Raw genomic sequence first — 17422 nt, 5'->3', positions numbered from 1 at the left:
GATGGGGAAGTTAAGTAGAGTGCAGTTTAATGGTTAAGTGGCATTATCACAAAAATTTCTTGCCTTTCAATTAATTTATGAAAAAGCCACAAAAAAACTTCAAACTTGTTGTGACAACAAAAATCCTAAACTCATATATATGTGACACATCTACCCTCCATTAAAGTTTTGTCAGTGAGCATCATAAAAAGATCTACCTACATGGATGATGGAAATAAAAAAATGGCGTTGACATGGCCTCAACATGGAACAACGTCATTTTGGTTAGAAAATCATCTAATGAAGCCTAAACGGAGGGTAAATATGTCGCAGAGGTACAAATTCAGAATTTTTTATGTTGGGTAAACCATACAAAATGAAAGATCTAGTTGTTTTTAATCCTTCTAAAATGAACTTAAACATTGCGAGATTCCTTAGAAGATCAAACTATTGCCGATATTTTGGCTTGTAAATTTGAATATTTCACTATAGGAGGGGTAGATAGATAGATTCAAGATTCACATTCTGTCCTAGGGCTAATTTAGGTCCAATCCCAATTCATTAACTGAAGTTTCCTTAAAAATTCTGCAAATTTTGGTTTAATCTTACGTTTGTCCTGAACTTTTTTTCATCTGAAAATAATCTCAGTAGTCACTCTAGTCCTAGATCTGCCCATATCAAAAATCACCACTTATTTCTTCAAGATTATACAATTGTTCCATACAAAGACGAAGGGGTTGAAAACGGAAATCTGACAATGAAGCTTAGATTGGCCCTGAGGTTGATAGTTTTGGAGGAACCAGTGGCAATTTTTGGACTTGTGGACAAATTTGGGATTCAAACAAAAGTTTGAAATTCATTTTAAACAAAAAAATTTGGGCCACAATTGAGATTGGATCTAAGGTTTGGAATTTTTTAAAGGACCTTCTATCCTGTGAGTGAAAAATGTTGTCGGGAAAATTGTTCTAAAATCAACGAATCTTGTAAGCCAGTCGCAAGATTGATGGGAAGCAGCCATTTTACAGGTGGCACGAATCTTATTCTATGCAAAATAACGCTCAGTAGCATCTAATTCCCACTCACCTGCCTAGGGTTATACATGTGGCCTATATGGCGAGATCCAAAGATGGATGGGAACAAGCTGTTTTACAAATGTCATGAAACTTGTTCTTGACAAATTAACGCTAAGTAGCATCTAATTCCCACTCACCTGCCTAGTGGGGGATCATATTCCACGTTTCCTTGTTGTGTCCACGTAAGAAAGGAATGTTCATCTGTTCTTTCTCCATTTGATGTGCAACAAGGATAAATACAGGCATTGAGAATAAATGCAAGCAGCACTCAAGAAACACTTCTTCGTCGTTTCTTATCTTGGTGTCTGCATTTCATTCAGGCTCGCTGCTGTCAAATTCGGTCCTTCAGCATCACCAGTACTTCTGGTAATTTCGCTCTCAAGTTATTTTAACCATTCATCGATTTATTGTTTTATGAGCCATAAGATCAGTGATTTATTTTCACCGGCATTTTCATTGCCTTTGCAAGCATGTTAGACGAGATACTAGAAGCACGAAAAATCTTAGACAAACCAATTACGGACGTCGGACCCAACCTCGGTGGGGTCCCATATGCATATTGATCTAGGCCTCATCTTATAATATTGATGAGAATTCCTATCCTCAGCAATTCAAGTTTGTCTACCTCCTGTGGTGGATTTCAAGTTCTATGTTTTCACAAGCATCGGCAAAACAGCTAAAGGCTTGCTTTTTTATTTTTAATCCGATCTCATTTCAAACGCATGTTAACATGTTTTTTTTGTTCGGAAAAATATGAAATTTTCACATAAATAACATATAATCTTTTCATAACCTTTTTAATACTCAAATAATAATTTAAATATTAACGGAAAGAAAAACATACCTTTTCTTTTAAGAAACACGAACAAACAAATCCTAAGAAACCTCATATAACTCCCATGAGCGTTTTCTTTCATTCTATTTTATTATGTGTCATTTGTGAAATCAGACAAGTATATATATATGTATACCTCTATCAATATTAAAAACTTCGGTAAAATGGAGTTAAATGGTTGACCTACATCATCACAAAGCTCCATCCCTTCCCACCGTCCTTAACATCAATTAGACATATTATCATACAATAAAGTAGAGAATCATCTAATTTAATCTAAATATAACTTTTCTAGAACAATATATCAACTTGAACTTGCCTTACTTATTTAATTGGATTATATAAGAATACCATAGTTATAGATCTTTGAAAATATTTAAATGACAAACATTGATTGCAAAACTCCAATGTATACATACATACTTTACTATAAAGTGGGAAAGAACTTAATCATCCAATTTAATCTTTTACATGCAAGAACAACAACATCGACTTGCCTTACTTATTAGACCGGGTGTGATCTTTTACATATCCAGTGAATTGGCGTCACTTTCCTGCCAATTTAATTGTGGTTGAAACTCCAACCTCAGCTCTCACAATCCACCGGATATGTAAAAGATTACATCCTAACTTAATGAGTGAATTGACGGGGGCATTTATAGTGAGAGGATCAAAATGATTGCTTGATAGGATTATGTCATAAGTATAGGCTGTTACGTGCCAAGGGGGACTCAAGCCAATTATTTATAACCACATTTCAAGAGGAAATAGGCCGGGCATCTCTAATGAGTCTTGCTCTGTGCTCACTACGTTAAAACTCTCCAAAACATACTAAACAAATAAGAATAACCTAGGATCGTGCCATCTGTCTCAGGCAAATAACCTAGGATCGTGCCATCTGTCTCAAGTAATTCTTGCATGGAGCAATGCTCGTGTGAAATAACCTATAATAAATCCCTAATAAAGGCATTTGTTAGTAAATTTAGGTTATAGTACAAGGAAAGAACATATTTATTAAATATGAAACAAACCCTACATGAAAGTTCATTGACGTATGCGAAAAGAATGTTCATGAATAGATAAAATGCATAAAAAAGAATGACGGAGAAAGATACTAGAAGTATCAAAAGTTGTGTATGGCACTCATTTAGAGCTATTCGAATCACTTAAGTGTCACTCAAGTGTCAACTCTTATTTGGGTCACCAGAAATCAGATCCGACGTGGCCATATTTTATTAATTTCTTAGTCTTTCATGGCTCGCCGGCGTGCCCGGTTAGCATATAACCCCTAATCGACCTCATATAGAGAAGTTGACGGTGATTATTTGAGTGCCAAAAATCGTAAATATGGATCCTTTGAGTGCTAATTATTGTTGCCACTTGTTAGAAAAATAATCACTTTAGTGTCGGTCATTGTAATAAAGTGATAACTTAAGTGCCAATCTCAATTAAAAAGTAATCATTGTGCAATGTCATTTTTTTTTCCATGGACTGTATCTTTTTTTTAAAAAAAATGTGTCAAGTCATATTAAAATTTTAATCATAAATGCCACGTAATTAATTTGGCCAGAATTTCTCGTTGGATGTACTTAAGTGATCGTTTTTTTCTTCGATTTGTCACTTAAGTAAGCCGGCAAAAACTTTTGACATTAAATTGAGCATCATACATGATTTTTGACACTTCTAACGTTCTTCTCCCAAAGAATGATTAAGATTATACTATTATTGGTGGGACGATAAGAGCGTTGCAATTTAACAAAAGTAGATGTGCGACATGCACAACACATTTTTATGAGGAAGACTAGTCATACTTCGTATAGAAAAAAACAACTATTATCATATAATAATATAACAATCGTTGCATTTTTCTTATTTGTGTAAAGAATATAAGAGTCGTTACGGCGTCTCAAAATTCAAATAAAGTAAAGCATTAATACTATGAAAAAACCAAAATTGGTACACCTTAGACAAATATATTCCAAACTAATTTTTGGGTCACCGAAAACCTCAACTATTATACCTGTGACGTATGTACCCTCATTTAGCTTCTATTGAATTTTACTGTGAAACTGTTGAGCTGAATGACACATGACAATAACTCAATTGACATTAGTAAGTCCATGTGAAAAAACATATTAGTTTCGGATAAAGTTATTACAGGTGTACCATGCCATTGACCTTAACTTTCATAGTTTCAGTGAAGCCTTAATTTTGGTAAATTTATTATAGACATTTGGAGATTTTTGATGATTCAAAAATTAGTTTAGAATAGCACTGGTGTACCAATTGGAGTTTTTTGTAGTATTAAACATATCGTGAATAAGAAAAGCTTGTCTATTAGTCATTAATAGAAAACGCAATAATTTAGAGTAAAAGATAGAGGCAAGCTGATAATATGATCAAATAGGAAATTCAGCGAAGATTTGATCGTGTATATTGAATAGAGATAAATTAGAAGAAGAATATGTTGGGGGATAGAAATAAGAGCTAGACTTGAGGACGAGAGATGACTTGTCTTTTAGTAGCTGTTAAAGAAAAGCTCCAAATTTCTTTTTCTTTTTTTTCTTTTTTTTAAACGATTCCAAACTAATCGATATGATTACAGTAGAAAACTAAAATAGTAAAAGATTGTGTACAGATATGGGATTTCACTTTACATAAATGTTCTAGCTTTGGAATTGTCTAGTATGGGAAGAGCCTTAAGGAATTTTTTAAATTTATTTGGATAATAGGAAAACATAAAGTAGGAAAAAAAATGTAGAAGCGTTGACCATGGGAAGCAAATATCTTTTGAGAGGTTAGCAAGGAGAGTGAACTTCCTTAATCAAACTGTAACATTTTAGTAAAATAATAGCAATAATATCACATGACGATATGAAGGAGAGTTTTGAATTGAGAGGTGCAGTGTTGGCATCAGAATGTTAACAAATCCATTATGTTACTTACGCATATAGAGCTTTCTGTATTCCCAAAAAGAATCCGCATCCTAATGTGTATTGCATATGTACCTATATATTACCATATGTATTAGTCACCAACTTTGTCATCCATTAAATCCATCCCAAGAATATAAAAAATGATTGGTCATCTTTTGACAAGAAAGTAAAAAATGAAGCCTTTGAAAAAGCGAGAGTGCTCTTTCGGGCGTCGGATGCGACCTGAGTGTGTCCGCATTACCAACTTTGTCATCCATTTAATCCATCCCAATAATATAAAAAATGATTGGTCATCTTTTGACAAGAAAGTAAAAAATGAAGCCTTTGAAAAAACAAAAGTGTTTTTGCAGGCATCAGATGCGACCTGAGTGTGTCCACATTTTTGGTTGAGGCTTGCGAGAATGATCAGAATTCCTATCTATATCAGCTCAAGTCGGTCATAGAAGTCGATAATTAAATTTGTCAGGCTTTTGATTTGCCAGTCTCAGGTGAGCATCAGCATTAACTTGTTTATTATACATGTTGTGAGAAGTCTCTATCCTTGGACCGACTGGACTAATATCTTCTTCAGTTAACAGAGAGAGAACAAAAATGGCAGACGCTTTCATCGTCGGTATCGCTGGAAAAATTGTTGCTAATCTAGTTTCTCAAGCGCTAGAAAATGTTGGAAAGTTATGGGGCGTCAAGCATGAACTCGAGGTGCTCAGGGATACTGTCTCCACAATTCAGGCTGTACTGGAACATGCAGAAGAGCAATACTATCAAAGTCACCAAATCCAAGTTTGGCTTGAGAAACTAAAAGACGCTTTCTATGACGCGCAAGACGTGCTTGAAGAATTCAAAATAGAAGCTTTGCGACGAGATCTGAGAGGCCACAATGAAATAAGTAAGGGGGTAAGGACATTTTTCTCAAGTTCAAACCAACTTGCTTTTAAACTGAGGATGAGTTACAAAGTAAGAACAGTGAGGGAGAAAATAGAAGCCATTAAGGATGATAGGAAATTTCACTTGGATGAGCGCCCTGTGGATTTGCCAGTAAAGAGAAAATTGAGGAAGAGAGAGGAGACACATTCATTTATACGTGAGGGAGATATTACGGGCAGAGATGATGACAAGAAGAACGTTATGAAATTTTTACTGGATTCAGACATGAAAGAGCATGTTTCCATCCTTCCAATAGTTGGAATTGGTGGGCTTGGAAAAACAGCTCTTGCTCAATGTGTGTATAATGATGAGATGGTCAGTAAACAATTTAATTTGAAAATGTGGGTTTGTGTCTCTAATGACTTTGATATGAAACGAGTAGTGAAAAATATCATAACTTGTGCAAAGAAGAAAAAACCAACAGAGGATGCAATGGAACGATTGCAAAGTGAGCTGAGGGCAGCAATTGATGGGAAGAGATATCTCTTAGTTTTAGATGACTTGTGGAATGCAGAACGAGAAACGTGGTTGAGCTTGAAAAATTTATTGATGGGAGGTGCTAGAGGAAGCAAGATCCTTGTAACTACACGCCTTCCTTTAGTTGCGGAGATCACCCACACTGTTCCACCTCATGTTCTTAAGGGCTTATCTGAGAGTGCATCTATTGATTTATTAATGAAAATGGCTTTTCGAAAAGAAGAGGAGATACAAGATCCTGACATGCTAACAATCGGCAAAGAGATGGTTAGAAAGTGCTCTGGGGTTCCATTAGTCGTTCGAGCTGTTGGGAGTTTATTATTCTTTAAGAAAACTAAACCCGAATGGTTACATTTCAAAGATCATGAGCTCCCAGATGTGTCTCAAAGCGAAGACAACATAAAATCAGTGCTTAGGCTAAGTTATGACCGTCTCCCTTCACATTTAAAACAATGTTTCACATTGTGCTCATTGTTTCCCAAAGATTATGAGATAAAGAAGCAGACTTTGGTCAATCTTTGGGTGGCAGAAGGTTTTATCCAGCCATCAAATAAAACTCCACATCTAGAAGACATTGCTCATGGATATTTCATGGAGCTACTTAGGAGTAACTTCTTCCAAGATTTTCAAAAACATCCTTTCACGAGGGAGGAGACCTGCAAAATGCATGATTTGATGCATGATCTAGCCTGCTTAGTTGCAAGGACCGAGTATGGGGTGGCACAGGATGACACAAAAACCATATATGAGAGTACTCGTCATTTATCATATGGTTCAATTTTCAATTTGATGGGTGGACTTCCAATCTCATGCTTAAAAGCAAGGGCAGTGAGAACAATTCTTTCTACTTGTTGGGGAGTGGGACAGCAAGAACCAACAAGTGAAGCAGATCTACGCCAACTTATTCAAAATTTCAAGAGCTTGCGCATCTTGGATCTACATGCCACAAATGTCAAAAAGATGCCGAGGTCCATTTGTAAGTTGAAGTATCTCACATATCTCGACCTCTCTTATAATGATGCACTCAAAAGGCTTCCTAACTCTATCACGAGATTACAGAATTTGCAAACACTTAATCTCTCAGGTTGTATTTCCCTTGAAGAATTGCCAAGGGGTGTAAAGAAGTTAGTTAGCCTTCGAAATCTAGACTTGGATTTTTGTCATAAACTTAGTTTTGTGCCTTGTGGACTAGGGCAATTGAGTTCTCTACATAGGCTAACACGCTTCATTTTGCCCGAGAAAAAATCTCTTACTAAGAATTATTGCAGACTTAGGGAGCTAAATGAGATTAATAATATCCGAGGTAGCCTTTGCATTGAAAACTTGGGAAGCGTGACAGATGCAGCAGCAGAATCCAAGGCTGCGAACTTGATAGCAAAACATTCTCTAGAATCTTTGGCATTTAAATGGGGCAATTTCGATACTAATGATGCAATAATTGTGGATAGAGATGAGGCGCTATTAGATGGACTGAGGCCACACCCAAATCTTCAAGAGTTGACAATCAATGGATATAAAGGTGAGAGCCTTCCAAATTGGATGATGGATAATCTCGTCTCTTCCTTGCCAAATTTAGTTATGGTATGCTTTTATAAATGTGGAAGATGTAAACATCTCCCTCCACTGGGCCAACTACCTCACCTTAAGACTTTAGAGATTCGAGAGCTAACTGAATTGGAATACATAGAGTCAGACCATTCATCCACTTTAATAGCATCATTTCCCAGTCTATTGAAGTTGGTGGTCTTTTATTGTGGGAACTTGAAAGCCATGCCACGAACTCCACATCTTGAGGAGTTAATGCTGATTAAGGCCAACCAAGCATTGATAAATCATTTATTTGGCCTTAATAAGTTGAAGAGTTTAGATATCTCGGATATGGAATATTTGCCTAAGGAGGGTTTGAAAAGTCTCACCTCACTTGAATATCTTAGCATATGGGAATGTCCTTGGTTAACTTCTCTCTCACTTGGTATGCGACATCTATCGAGTCTCGTGGATCTCTCGATTCGGTTTTGTGTGGAGCTTGACTTATCCAAAGATGAAAGCGGCAACATCTTGGATTTCCAAGGACTTCAAAGTCTCCACTCCATAAATATCACTCTCCTTCCCAAATTAGCGTCACTCCCACTGTGGCTTTGGCAGGTTAGCAATCTCGAGTGTCTCAGAATATGTGATTGCTCAAATTTGAAGGCTATACCAGAGCAGATTGAGGCTCTTCAATCACTTCAACGGTTTGAAATCATCGATTGCCCCTCACTGATGTCATTCCCTGAAGGAATGCGAAGGCTTACATCCCTTACTCACCTAAGAATCGTAGGTTGCCCAGAATTGGAGAATAGGTGCAAAAAAGATGCAGGCAATGACTGGTACAAGATCTCTCATGTCCTGCACTTAACCATCGAGCCTTAATCATCTTTTTGAAGGTAGGTGAACCTTTTTCCCAGATTTTACATGAATAATTTTCTAAATTGTGTTTCAATACTTGATTCAATTGGGGCACATGGACAGATTGCTAAAAGGTTTGGACATATCCTTGTTGTAGGAATTTACAGCGTGTGGGAACATGGCTTCATTCCCAAACGTGCATGAAAATTGAAGAAAATTCATACTCCTCATCATCCAACTCCGAGGTCATTGAATCCCCGACTCATTCTATAGATTTAGAGTGCAATCTGCTTATTTGATTTCACTAGTAAATACCTACATAGTCCAATGATTCTGGGAACCTCTCATTGATGAAGTAATGAAATGTTTCTTTTTGGAGAATGGCTTTTTGTTTGCTTCCCTTAGAAATTAACTTTTATCTCAATGCGTTCTTATAGAATTAGAGATCCTGGCATAGATCTGCACAGCAAATCAAGGGTTTGAATGGCAACAATAAAATATGTAGCGTTTTTCTTTTCACATGCTACATGCTAATGATCTATTAATTCCTGAAATTAGGCGATCCTTAGACCTGTTGAGCACCCATCTGAGCTTCCAAAGTGGAATTACTATGGATCAAGTACTGGTCAAGCTGCAAGGGAGGATAGAGAAGTGATATTATTTGTTAGCATTTGCCAGCAACATTTTGTAAATTGTTTTGTATTATAGTAGAGTTTTTAAAGTCTCTCTGTGAACAGTTTGAAGGAAAATGTAATGGCGGGGAGAGAGAGAGAAGGGAAATGCACATTCTTCATTTGCTGTTCACCCACTCTGCAAAGGTTCTCAAGTAAATTCTTTTCCAATTTTGAGCACCATCTTAAGCAATTGAGTGAATGTTTGACATTAAAAGAGGTCTTATGACAGTCGGATTGGGAGTATAATCCATGACTTCTCCATTTTGATCACTGCAAGGTTGTCCTGCTCATTTTGTGTGGATGATAATTGACACGTTCTTCATATCTTTGTGACAATAATTTCTGCAAAAAAAAAAAAAAATGCGTTTGTGTGAGCCAGCATTAATGAATGAATTAGTAGTCTTTGTTCTCCTTTCTTTTGATAATTAAATCACTCATTACTAATTTTTAGGTCTACGTTGTGGACCTCGTGTAGACTCGATTTCTCTTAACCCCACTCTTGCCTCAGATTTTTCTTTTCTATGACTTCAATTGGCCTTGTTGATTATTGCTATGTTCGGTAGTCTTGCTCTGCCATGGCAATATTTGATGGATATATTCACCAAAGCTTTTGGCAAGAGTAATTCGCAATTATGCCAAGTTTGTAAAAGAAGAAAGTACTTCAATGTGATTACCTTTTGATTTCGAGAGGAAAAATTAGGTGCACTGTCAAGATCATTTATTATATCTAATAAAATATCAAAATAACAAGTTTGTCAATTAATCCTTGGTAAGGTGGTTAATCTCTTAAACTATTGGACACTACAGTCTGCTTCCTTGAACTACGTAACTACCCTCTTTTTACTTGTTCACAAGCTCTCCTTTGGATTGAAGCCTGAGAATAACCTTGAAATCGTTCTAAAAGGAGAAGTATAGTAATGACATTATTTTTAGTTTATTCTTCAAGGAGAATGTGGTAGCATCCTTAGGGCACTCGATAAGTCTAGCTATATATGATTCAAAAGTGTCAGTTTTTCCTACTTGAAAATAGCCTGGAAAAGCAGTCTGGCACTTGCTAAAGAGATCCTTTCTTCGAAGTACCCGATCCATTCTTTTATCTTTTAAAAAACTAAATCTCATGCATTCAAGAAGGCCAAGTCATACAAATAGAGCTCGTCATTTGAACTATCTTCCATGCTATTAAGCTCCCACATTTTTTGTTTCAGTAGAAATGTCTATTACTCACATTGCTTTATTTTTCAGACTAGGCAGAAATAGCATAGATTTTGGCACGACGTTCCCAGTTCTGATTCCCATGAAAAATCTTTCACCAAACACTGCGTTTTGATTTTATTATAGGCGATCAAGTTCTATATTGAGCTTGGACAGAAAATGTCAAATGCAAGGGTAGATTTGATTCTCAACTTGTATATACAACCTTGATAATTGATACTGGGATGACCCAAAGACTAATAGCTCTTGAGCACAAATTACACCAAAATCTAATCAATGATGCAACCTGGATGCAGGTAGCTAGATATCCTATACTTTGAAATCAATCTATGTCATAATTTAATCTATGATGCAGCTTATTTTAGGTGTATTGTTGGAATTTAATCAATATCAATACTCCTGGATAGAAAACACAATGCTAGAATTTAATCAATGACGCTAAGCTTGTGGAACAACATCGGAATTTAATCAACGATACTGAACCGGATAAAGATGCACGCTAGAATTTAATTTACGACGAGAATTTTGAAGACTATAGCTAAAATGAGATAAACTAAAGATAAAACAAAGATAGTTTTTGTGTTGTGGAGGGGTTGCTCCTCAATGGATAAGCTATGGTATTTATAGGGCGAACCAGTAGTCATCAATCGGTTATTTCTCCTTGGGCGCTACTCTTCGTATTCTCCACGTTTTTTCATTTTTTTTCTTGGCAAACTTATCCATAAACAATTGTTTTGACTTGTTGACAATGCATGTGCAGCTTGTCCATCAAGCAAATAACGACTTCCTATTTTTATGTGCATTTCACGCAGCAATTATTCTCACTTTAGCTGTAATGCTGACTTCGCTTAAAATCCAAATATGATGCACTATTTCCATAGCCTGACACATGGCAATTAATTACTTAACCGTCGACTCTGAATTTTTTCCATCGACACTCAGCTTAAGTATCCTTTCCGAATGCTAATTGTCCTTTTCTTTGGCAAACAAAATGGGGTGTTTCGCTCTTATTATCCTCTCATGGGCAACACGTGATATCAGAGATAATTTTGGGTGTCAACATATTGACAACATAATGCCCAATGAGGATCACAAAGAACTCATTGACCGCCAATCCCATGACAACAAACATATGGATTTCTCTCTTGCTAAATTAGAAGATCAGTGGAAACACGAAGAGCTATTCAGGGTGAATGCTTTGAAGTCTGAGAACAATACTGTTATAGGCTCTCAAGTCTTCTCAACTTGGATGTCACGCCCTACACTAATACGATAATTGCATAATACAATTAGATGCCTAAAACCTTTAATTGCACAATACTGTTATAGGCATGTTTCAATGCCTAAAACCTTTAAGTGCAATGCACAAATAGATGAACAATACTACTCAGTACAAAATAGTTCTAATGCCTAAAGTCTTTTAGTACGGTGCACAAATAGATGAGCTGAGATTGTAAGTTTGCATTTCTTTTGTCAATCTACCATCAGAATAAATATGTCATATGCATTATGCACATTCAACAAGTAACATCTTTTTCTGTTTTTCTTTTTTTAAATTACTACATTAGCAAATCTTGTTTAACTTTTGATGTTAGTCTAACTATGAGACGGGATCGGAGGTTCTGGCATAGGTCTGGGCAGCAAATCAAGGGTATGAATGGTGACAATAACATTTTCCTTTTTACATGCTACATGCTACATATCTAGTGATTCCTAAATAATCAGACGATCTTTAGACATGTTGAGCACCCAATTGAATTCCCCTAGTGGAACTAGGATGGATTAAGTATTCTACAGTGAAGGATAGTGAAGTGATCTTTCAATAAACTGACATAAACCCAAATCTATCATGATGTATTTCCCTTCACGTCATTCCATCAAGTTCTTGATTTTTTAACAGCCCTCAAGCAATTTTCAAGGATCATTTCGAAGGTGGCAACAATATCTTGACAATCATCCATGAAACAAGTATTATGTTATCAAATGTTGTTCATTTATCAGTTCATCTGAACAGATTGATCAAGCGAGAAAGGACATTTCAATTAGTTTACAGAAAATGCTTGTTCACCTGCAGGTAATTTGCGATTCATACGCACCAGCTAGCGAGCCAACCTTAATGGCCAAATGTGCCAGCATTGCTGAAATTTTCAAAAACCCAAGGAATATCAATGAAGTTTCAAGGTAGAAGATCCAAAACATGAGTTTTTTTTATATAGTGAATTATAAATTTTTGATAAGGACAAGCTCATGACTTTTGGCTAAATGTTCCATTAGGTATGGCAAACAAATGTTCAATGGCCATTGGGTTGGCCTATTGGAGGATATCCAGGTTTCCAGGTGAGAAATTGTTTCACAATGAATATCCCTATATATTGATGGATTATAGGCTAAGTTGTTTTAATTGTGGTGTGAGGTTTTATGTTCATTTGGGAGCCTTATTATTGTGAAATTGGGGCGGATAAGTCATTCAGCTGAGACATATACAATGCTCACTACAAGGCTTGCTTATGTGCCGGTATCAACATTAGTGGCACCAATGGAGAGTTGATGTCAGGCCAGGTAATATCTTATGGTGACCAATCCAATCATATATGCAATATAAATATTAGGAGTGAGCAAAGAATTGGGAACTACTCGGAGCTAGACCCAACCGGATTGGAACTGGCGGTTCCCAAGGAAACTAATCTGATTCTCAATTCAAATTTATTAGAATTAATGATGGTTCCCATTTTTAGATGTGGAACTGCTCACCCATCCATCCAGACTGATCTGGTAATATATAAATATATATTTAATTTCTAAAAAAAAGTTCCAACCAAAAAAAAAATCTTATGAAAATTCTTAAATCCCTAATCTAAAGCTTAATACTCATTAATTGAGTGATCATCTTATCTTACTCTCACTTCATCTGAATTGTCTCTCTATCTTTCATCCGTGACCTCAACTTTCAAGCTTAATGCTCATCGACTTACGACCTCAACTCTCAACATTTAATTCGAGTCAAATCTTTTCACCGATCTTGCAATTAAGAACAAAGAGAGCGTCAATTTTGATTAGACCAACGATTTGATTTCTAGGTGGATTCATGGAACTAGTAGACGATCTCCAATTCCAATTTATTGAAACTGATTTTTAGTTGGCAGTTCTTGGTTATGCTCACCCCTGCTAAATATTTGGGACTTTGGGCGCAATTTTTTGTAAAATTCTTTTCCCAAATAGTACAACTAATAGGACAAAGTAATGAAGAAATTCGAGCTTTTATTTAACGAAAAATTTCAGAAGCCTAACATCCCTGTCGATCAAGATGATGGTCATTACGCGGACTCTCATGCAGTCACTGAAGATTAGAGCCTTTTTAGGCGATGATGAGGATGACTTCTTTGTTCTTTTTCGAAGCTGTTATCAAGATGGACAGCGAAAAGAATCGAAATAATGATGCTGATGGAGGAGACTAATGGTGTCCATTCATAGACGAGAGCATCAAGATGACTACTGTAATAGTAAAATCGTATCTTTCTTAATTTTTTATTATAAGATCATGAGTTTGATTCATATCAATAACTATATTCCTAAAATGGATTTTGTTGTCGGTGGGTATAATACTCAAACCGGCCCAAATATGTTTGGTACTTGGCGTTTGTAATCCAAACCGTATAGTAACCAACCCGAAGACACTATTCGGTTCAGTTCGGTTTGGGTCTAGATGCAAAAGACAATGATGAAGGAGACCATTTTGGAGGGTGTTCTCTGGGAGGAAGACAATATATGATTTATAGTGTTTTGATTCAGTCCAACGGAATAGTTTACGTGCTCGCTTTTTTACTCTATTACTCAAATCGGAATGAACCCGACCGACAATTTTGATTTAGTTTAGATTGGGTATTTTTTGCACCCTACTTGCCCTGTCACCTATAAACTAATGAAGTCAAAACTTCAAATGATCGGGTGAATAAGGACTCATGTATATAAAGATCATCATAATCATATATTTAAGCGAAGTAAGATATACACTTTATAATAGTTGCATAGCTCATGTGGAGAGGTTTTCCAATTGCTAATATTGTGGTGAGGTGATAGTCACATGCTTGTCATGCTCGCCAATCTTTGACTTTGGTGTCACGGACAATGCGGAGTAGTTATGCTCGATTTGGACCCTCCATAGAGACGACGAGATCCTCAAAATAAAAATCAGGGAGAGTTGCCAATGTTGATCGGGTCCTCTCTTCGTCCTTTTTACAAATAAAATAAAAAAACTACTCATGGATGTGAGCGACAGACTGTAAGAAGCATGAGGTATTTAAATTTTAAAATGATCATGTTAACGAATTTCGGGTATGTCCAACTTTTTTTTTTTTTTTTTTAAAGTTGATTTACTTGTCCATTGAACTGGTTCTGTTTCTGTATTGCTGGCTTTCGATCGTGTTGCACGTGAACTTTCCAGGACAAAAGAAAGCGAAATTTTTCCTGAGAAAAAGTGGTGGGAAAGGTGCTGTTGGGTAAATTGGGCTCCTCTTTGATGGGATAATTTGAAAGTGAAACACTCAAACACAAATAATAATAATAATAATAATAATAATAATAATAATAATAATAATAATAATAATAATAATAAATAAATAAATAAATAAATAAATAAAATGGAGATGGATTGGTTTTTTGTTTATTTCACCTTAATGGAAAATATTACAAGACTTTACTATTTATAGACTTGTTACATGACTTTTACTCTTCTTAATAAATGATGCACTAGTGTTTCGAGAAGATAAAATCCAAGGAACAGACACGCCATAGAAATACAAACATACTTCTCAAAAGTAATGCTATAATGATAACTCTTCTTTAATGGGTGCACCCATCTTGGGAGTTGAACGGACATATTAATGAATCGATAACTTCTTTGATTGATCGACACCTTACATTGAATTTGGTTTAATTACTACAACTTTCCCTTAAACCAAATTCTCTTCCATCGATCATTCCAAGCAAACTCTTGAACTTCCAAAAAACATTGACCTTAAGAGGTTTAGTAAAAATGTTTGCCACTTGATCTACTGTCTTCACATGCAACACTTTAATTTCATTCTCTCTCACCTATTCTCGAATGAAGGAATATCGAACATCAGCATGTTTGCTTCATTCATGAAAGATGGGGTTTTTTGCCAAAGCAATAGCAGAAGCATTATCAACAAAAATCTTTGTTGCTTTCTTTTGCTCCATATGAATGTGTTTGAGTAGTCTTCTTGACCATATTGTATGACAAACATGTGGAGATGCAACTAAATATTCAGCTTCACATGTCAACGAAGTAATGCTGTGTTTTTTCTTTGATGACCACGTAAAAGCAATGTCACACAAGAAAAGTACAAAGCCTATAGTGCTTTTTTGATCATCGACTTCTCCACCATGATCACTATCTGAATAAACTCTAAGCTGAAAAGATTTAGACTGATAATAGTGCAACCTATGAGCAACAATATCTTTGACATAGCAAAGTATCATCTTTGCATCTTTAAGATGAGATGACTTCAATTTCTTTATGTCTATATTAGTTGCTGATTTCAAATTTTATCAACAATATATCAATGAGAGGCTATTCTGGGCAACTTTTCTCGAATATTTGATGATATCTTGAGATGGTTATTTTTTGGTCAAGCTTGGTGGTCGAATTTTGAAGATAAGGCACCAGGTTGAAGAGTCAAGAATACTAGTTCCCATGTTGTTAATTGCATCTCTAAGAACCTAGTAGTCTTTATTATTCTGTAAGTTTCAAGAGTTAAAAGTCTAAGTTTCTAGGTCTTTATTATACTTCTAATTTTTTTTTTGTCCTATCATATTCCTATTCTAACTCTCACACTCAGACTTTTACCCTATTATACTTCTAGTTCTCGAGTCCTTTAATGTTTCGGTAATTCCCTAGATGTCATATCTCCTATAAATAGAGGAAGACTTTCCATTGTAACGAAGACTAGATGATTTTGATAAATGAAAATACATGAGAATTTTCTCTGTGCAAGCAAATATCTTTGGAGATTGGATAACACTCTTATTTCGGTCCATTTATCCTTGGAGTGTGGATTACTCCTTAGTGGTAAGTCAAGAAAAGCTTTATTCTCCTTACCAAAAAAAAAAAAAAAAAAAAAGCTTTATTCTCAACTAGTGGTTTTCCTTTAAGCCTTGGCTATGAGCTTCTCTATCTCGAAGTGCTTTATCTTTCGCCGGCGGTTCATTCTTTGAGCCTTGGTGGTGAATTTTGTTTATCTTGATCTTTGCCCTTGATTAGTGGTGCATCCTTTATATTTTGGTGGCAATTGTATTCTATCCTATACTTATATTTATCCATCAAAACCCATCCATCTCCTTACACACCATTCTCATACACTTAACCCCCAAATTTCTTTATTCCAAAATCACTCGTCCACGCACGCATCATTAATATAAAAATATCCGTTGATTAAAGCATGGATTAAAAATAAAACCAATAGGCAGAAAAAGCTAAAAAAAAAACTAAAAAATACACAATAAAATTAATCATTCTTAGCTAGTTAATTGATTTTAAAGAATCCAATCGAATTTTAGCATTTTTCTTCTTCCCCTAATCTTTTTAGAAATGTACCTTAATAAGTCCTTAGATGGGTATATTTGAACTCTAAGACGTAAAACTTCAGGGGTATTCCCTCGAATGAGAGACAAAAAACTATCTCCTAATTTAGCGATAGAGTGTACAAGTACCGACTTATTAAAATAAGGAACGCATCTAAGCAGCCAGCCACCAACGTGTTGGCAAATAGGCAATAGAAGCCCCCATCGAAAGCGTTGGGTACCCTCAATTACCACCACCAATGATCCAAGGTAGACCCCTAATTATCGAGGTAGTCTGATCGAATTTCAGCATTTCTCTTCTTCCCCTAATTCATCTAGAATCGA

General features: G+C 35.8%; 1 protein-coding gene across 7 annotated transcripts; it reads left to right on the top strand.

Moving 5' to 3' along the window:
* Nucleotides 1–1283: 1283 nt before the first annotated feature.
* Nucleotides 1284–9454, top strand: LOC104453440 (putative disease resistance protein RGA4). 7 transcript variants are annotated; one of them, XR_005553197.1, is made up of 5 exons: nucleotides 1284–1418; nucleotides 5174–5311; nucleotides 5402–8650; nucleotides 8770–8857; nucleotides 9171–9454. XR_005553197.1 is itself a non-coding variant. In XM_010067995.3 (4 exons), the coding sequence occupies exon 3, from the start codon at nucleotides 5415–5417 to the stop codon at nucleotides 8634–8636; it is 3222 nt and encodes a 1073-aa protein (XP_010066297.2). In that variant the 5' UTR covers nucleotides 1284–1418; nucleotides 5174–5311; nucleotides 5395–5414; the 3' UTR covers nucleotides 8637–8650; nucleotides 8770–9454. The 7 variants fall into 7 exon arrangements, 1 of the variants encoding a protein (XP_010066297.2); XR_005553193.1 differs by having other exon boundaries at nucleotides 5395–8650; XR_005553196.1 differs by having other exon boundaries at nucleotides 1322–1418; nucleotides 5163–5311; nucleotides 5395–8650.
* The last annotated feature ends 7968 nt before the right edge of the window (nucleotides 9455–17422 follow it).

This window comes from Eucalyptus grandis, chromosome 7 (assembly GCF_016545825.1).
Source record: "Eucalyptus grandis isolate ANBG69807.140 chromosome 7, ASM1654582v1, whole genome shotgun sequence".
Classification (NCBI taxonomy): Eukaryota; Viridiplantae; Streptophyta; class Magnoliopsida; order Myrtales; family Myrtaceae; genus Eucalyptus; species Eucalyptus grandis.
This window is presented reverse-complemented; position numbering and strand designations above follow the sequence as displayed.

What these genes read in the sequence shown, in the direction of transcription:
- LOC104453440 (XM_010067995.3), top strand. Translation starts at nt 5,415, where the DNA reads ATGGCAGACGCTTTCATCGTCGGTATCGCTGGAAAAATTGTTGCTAAT.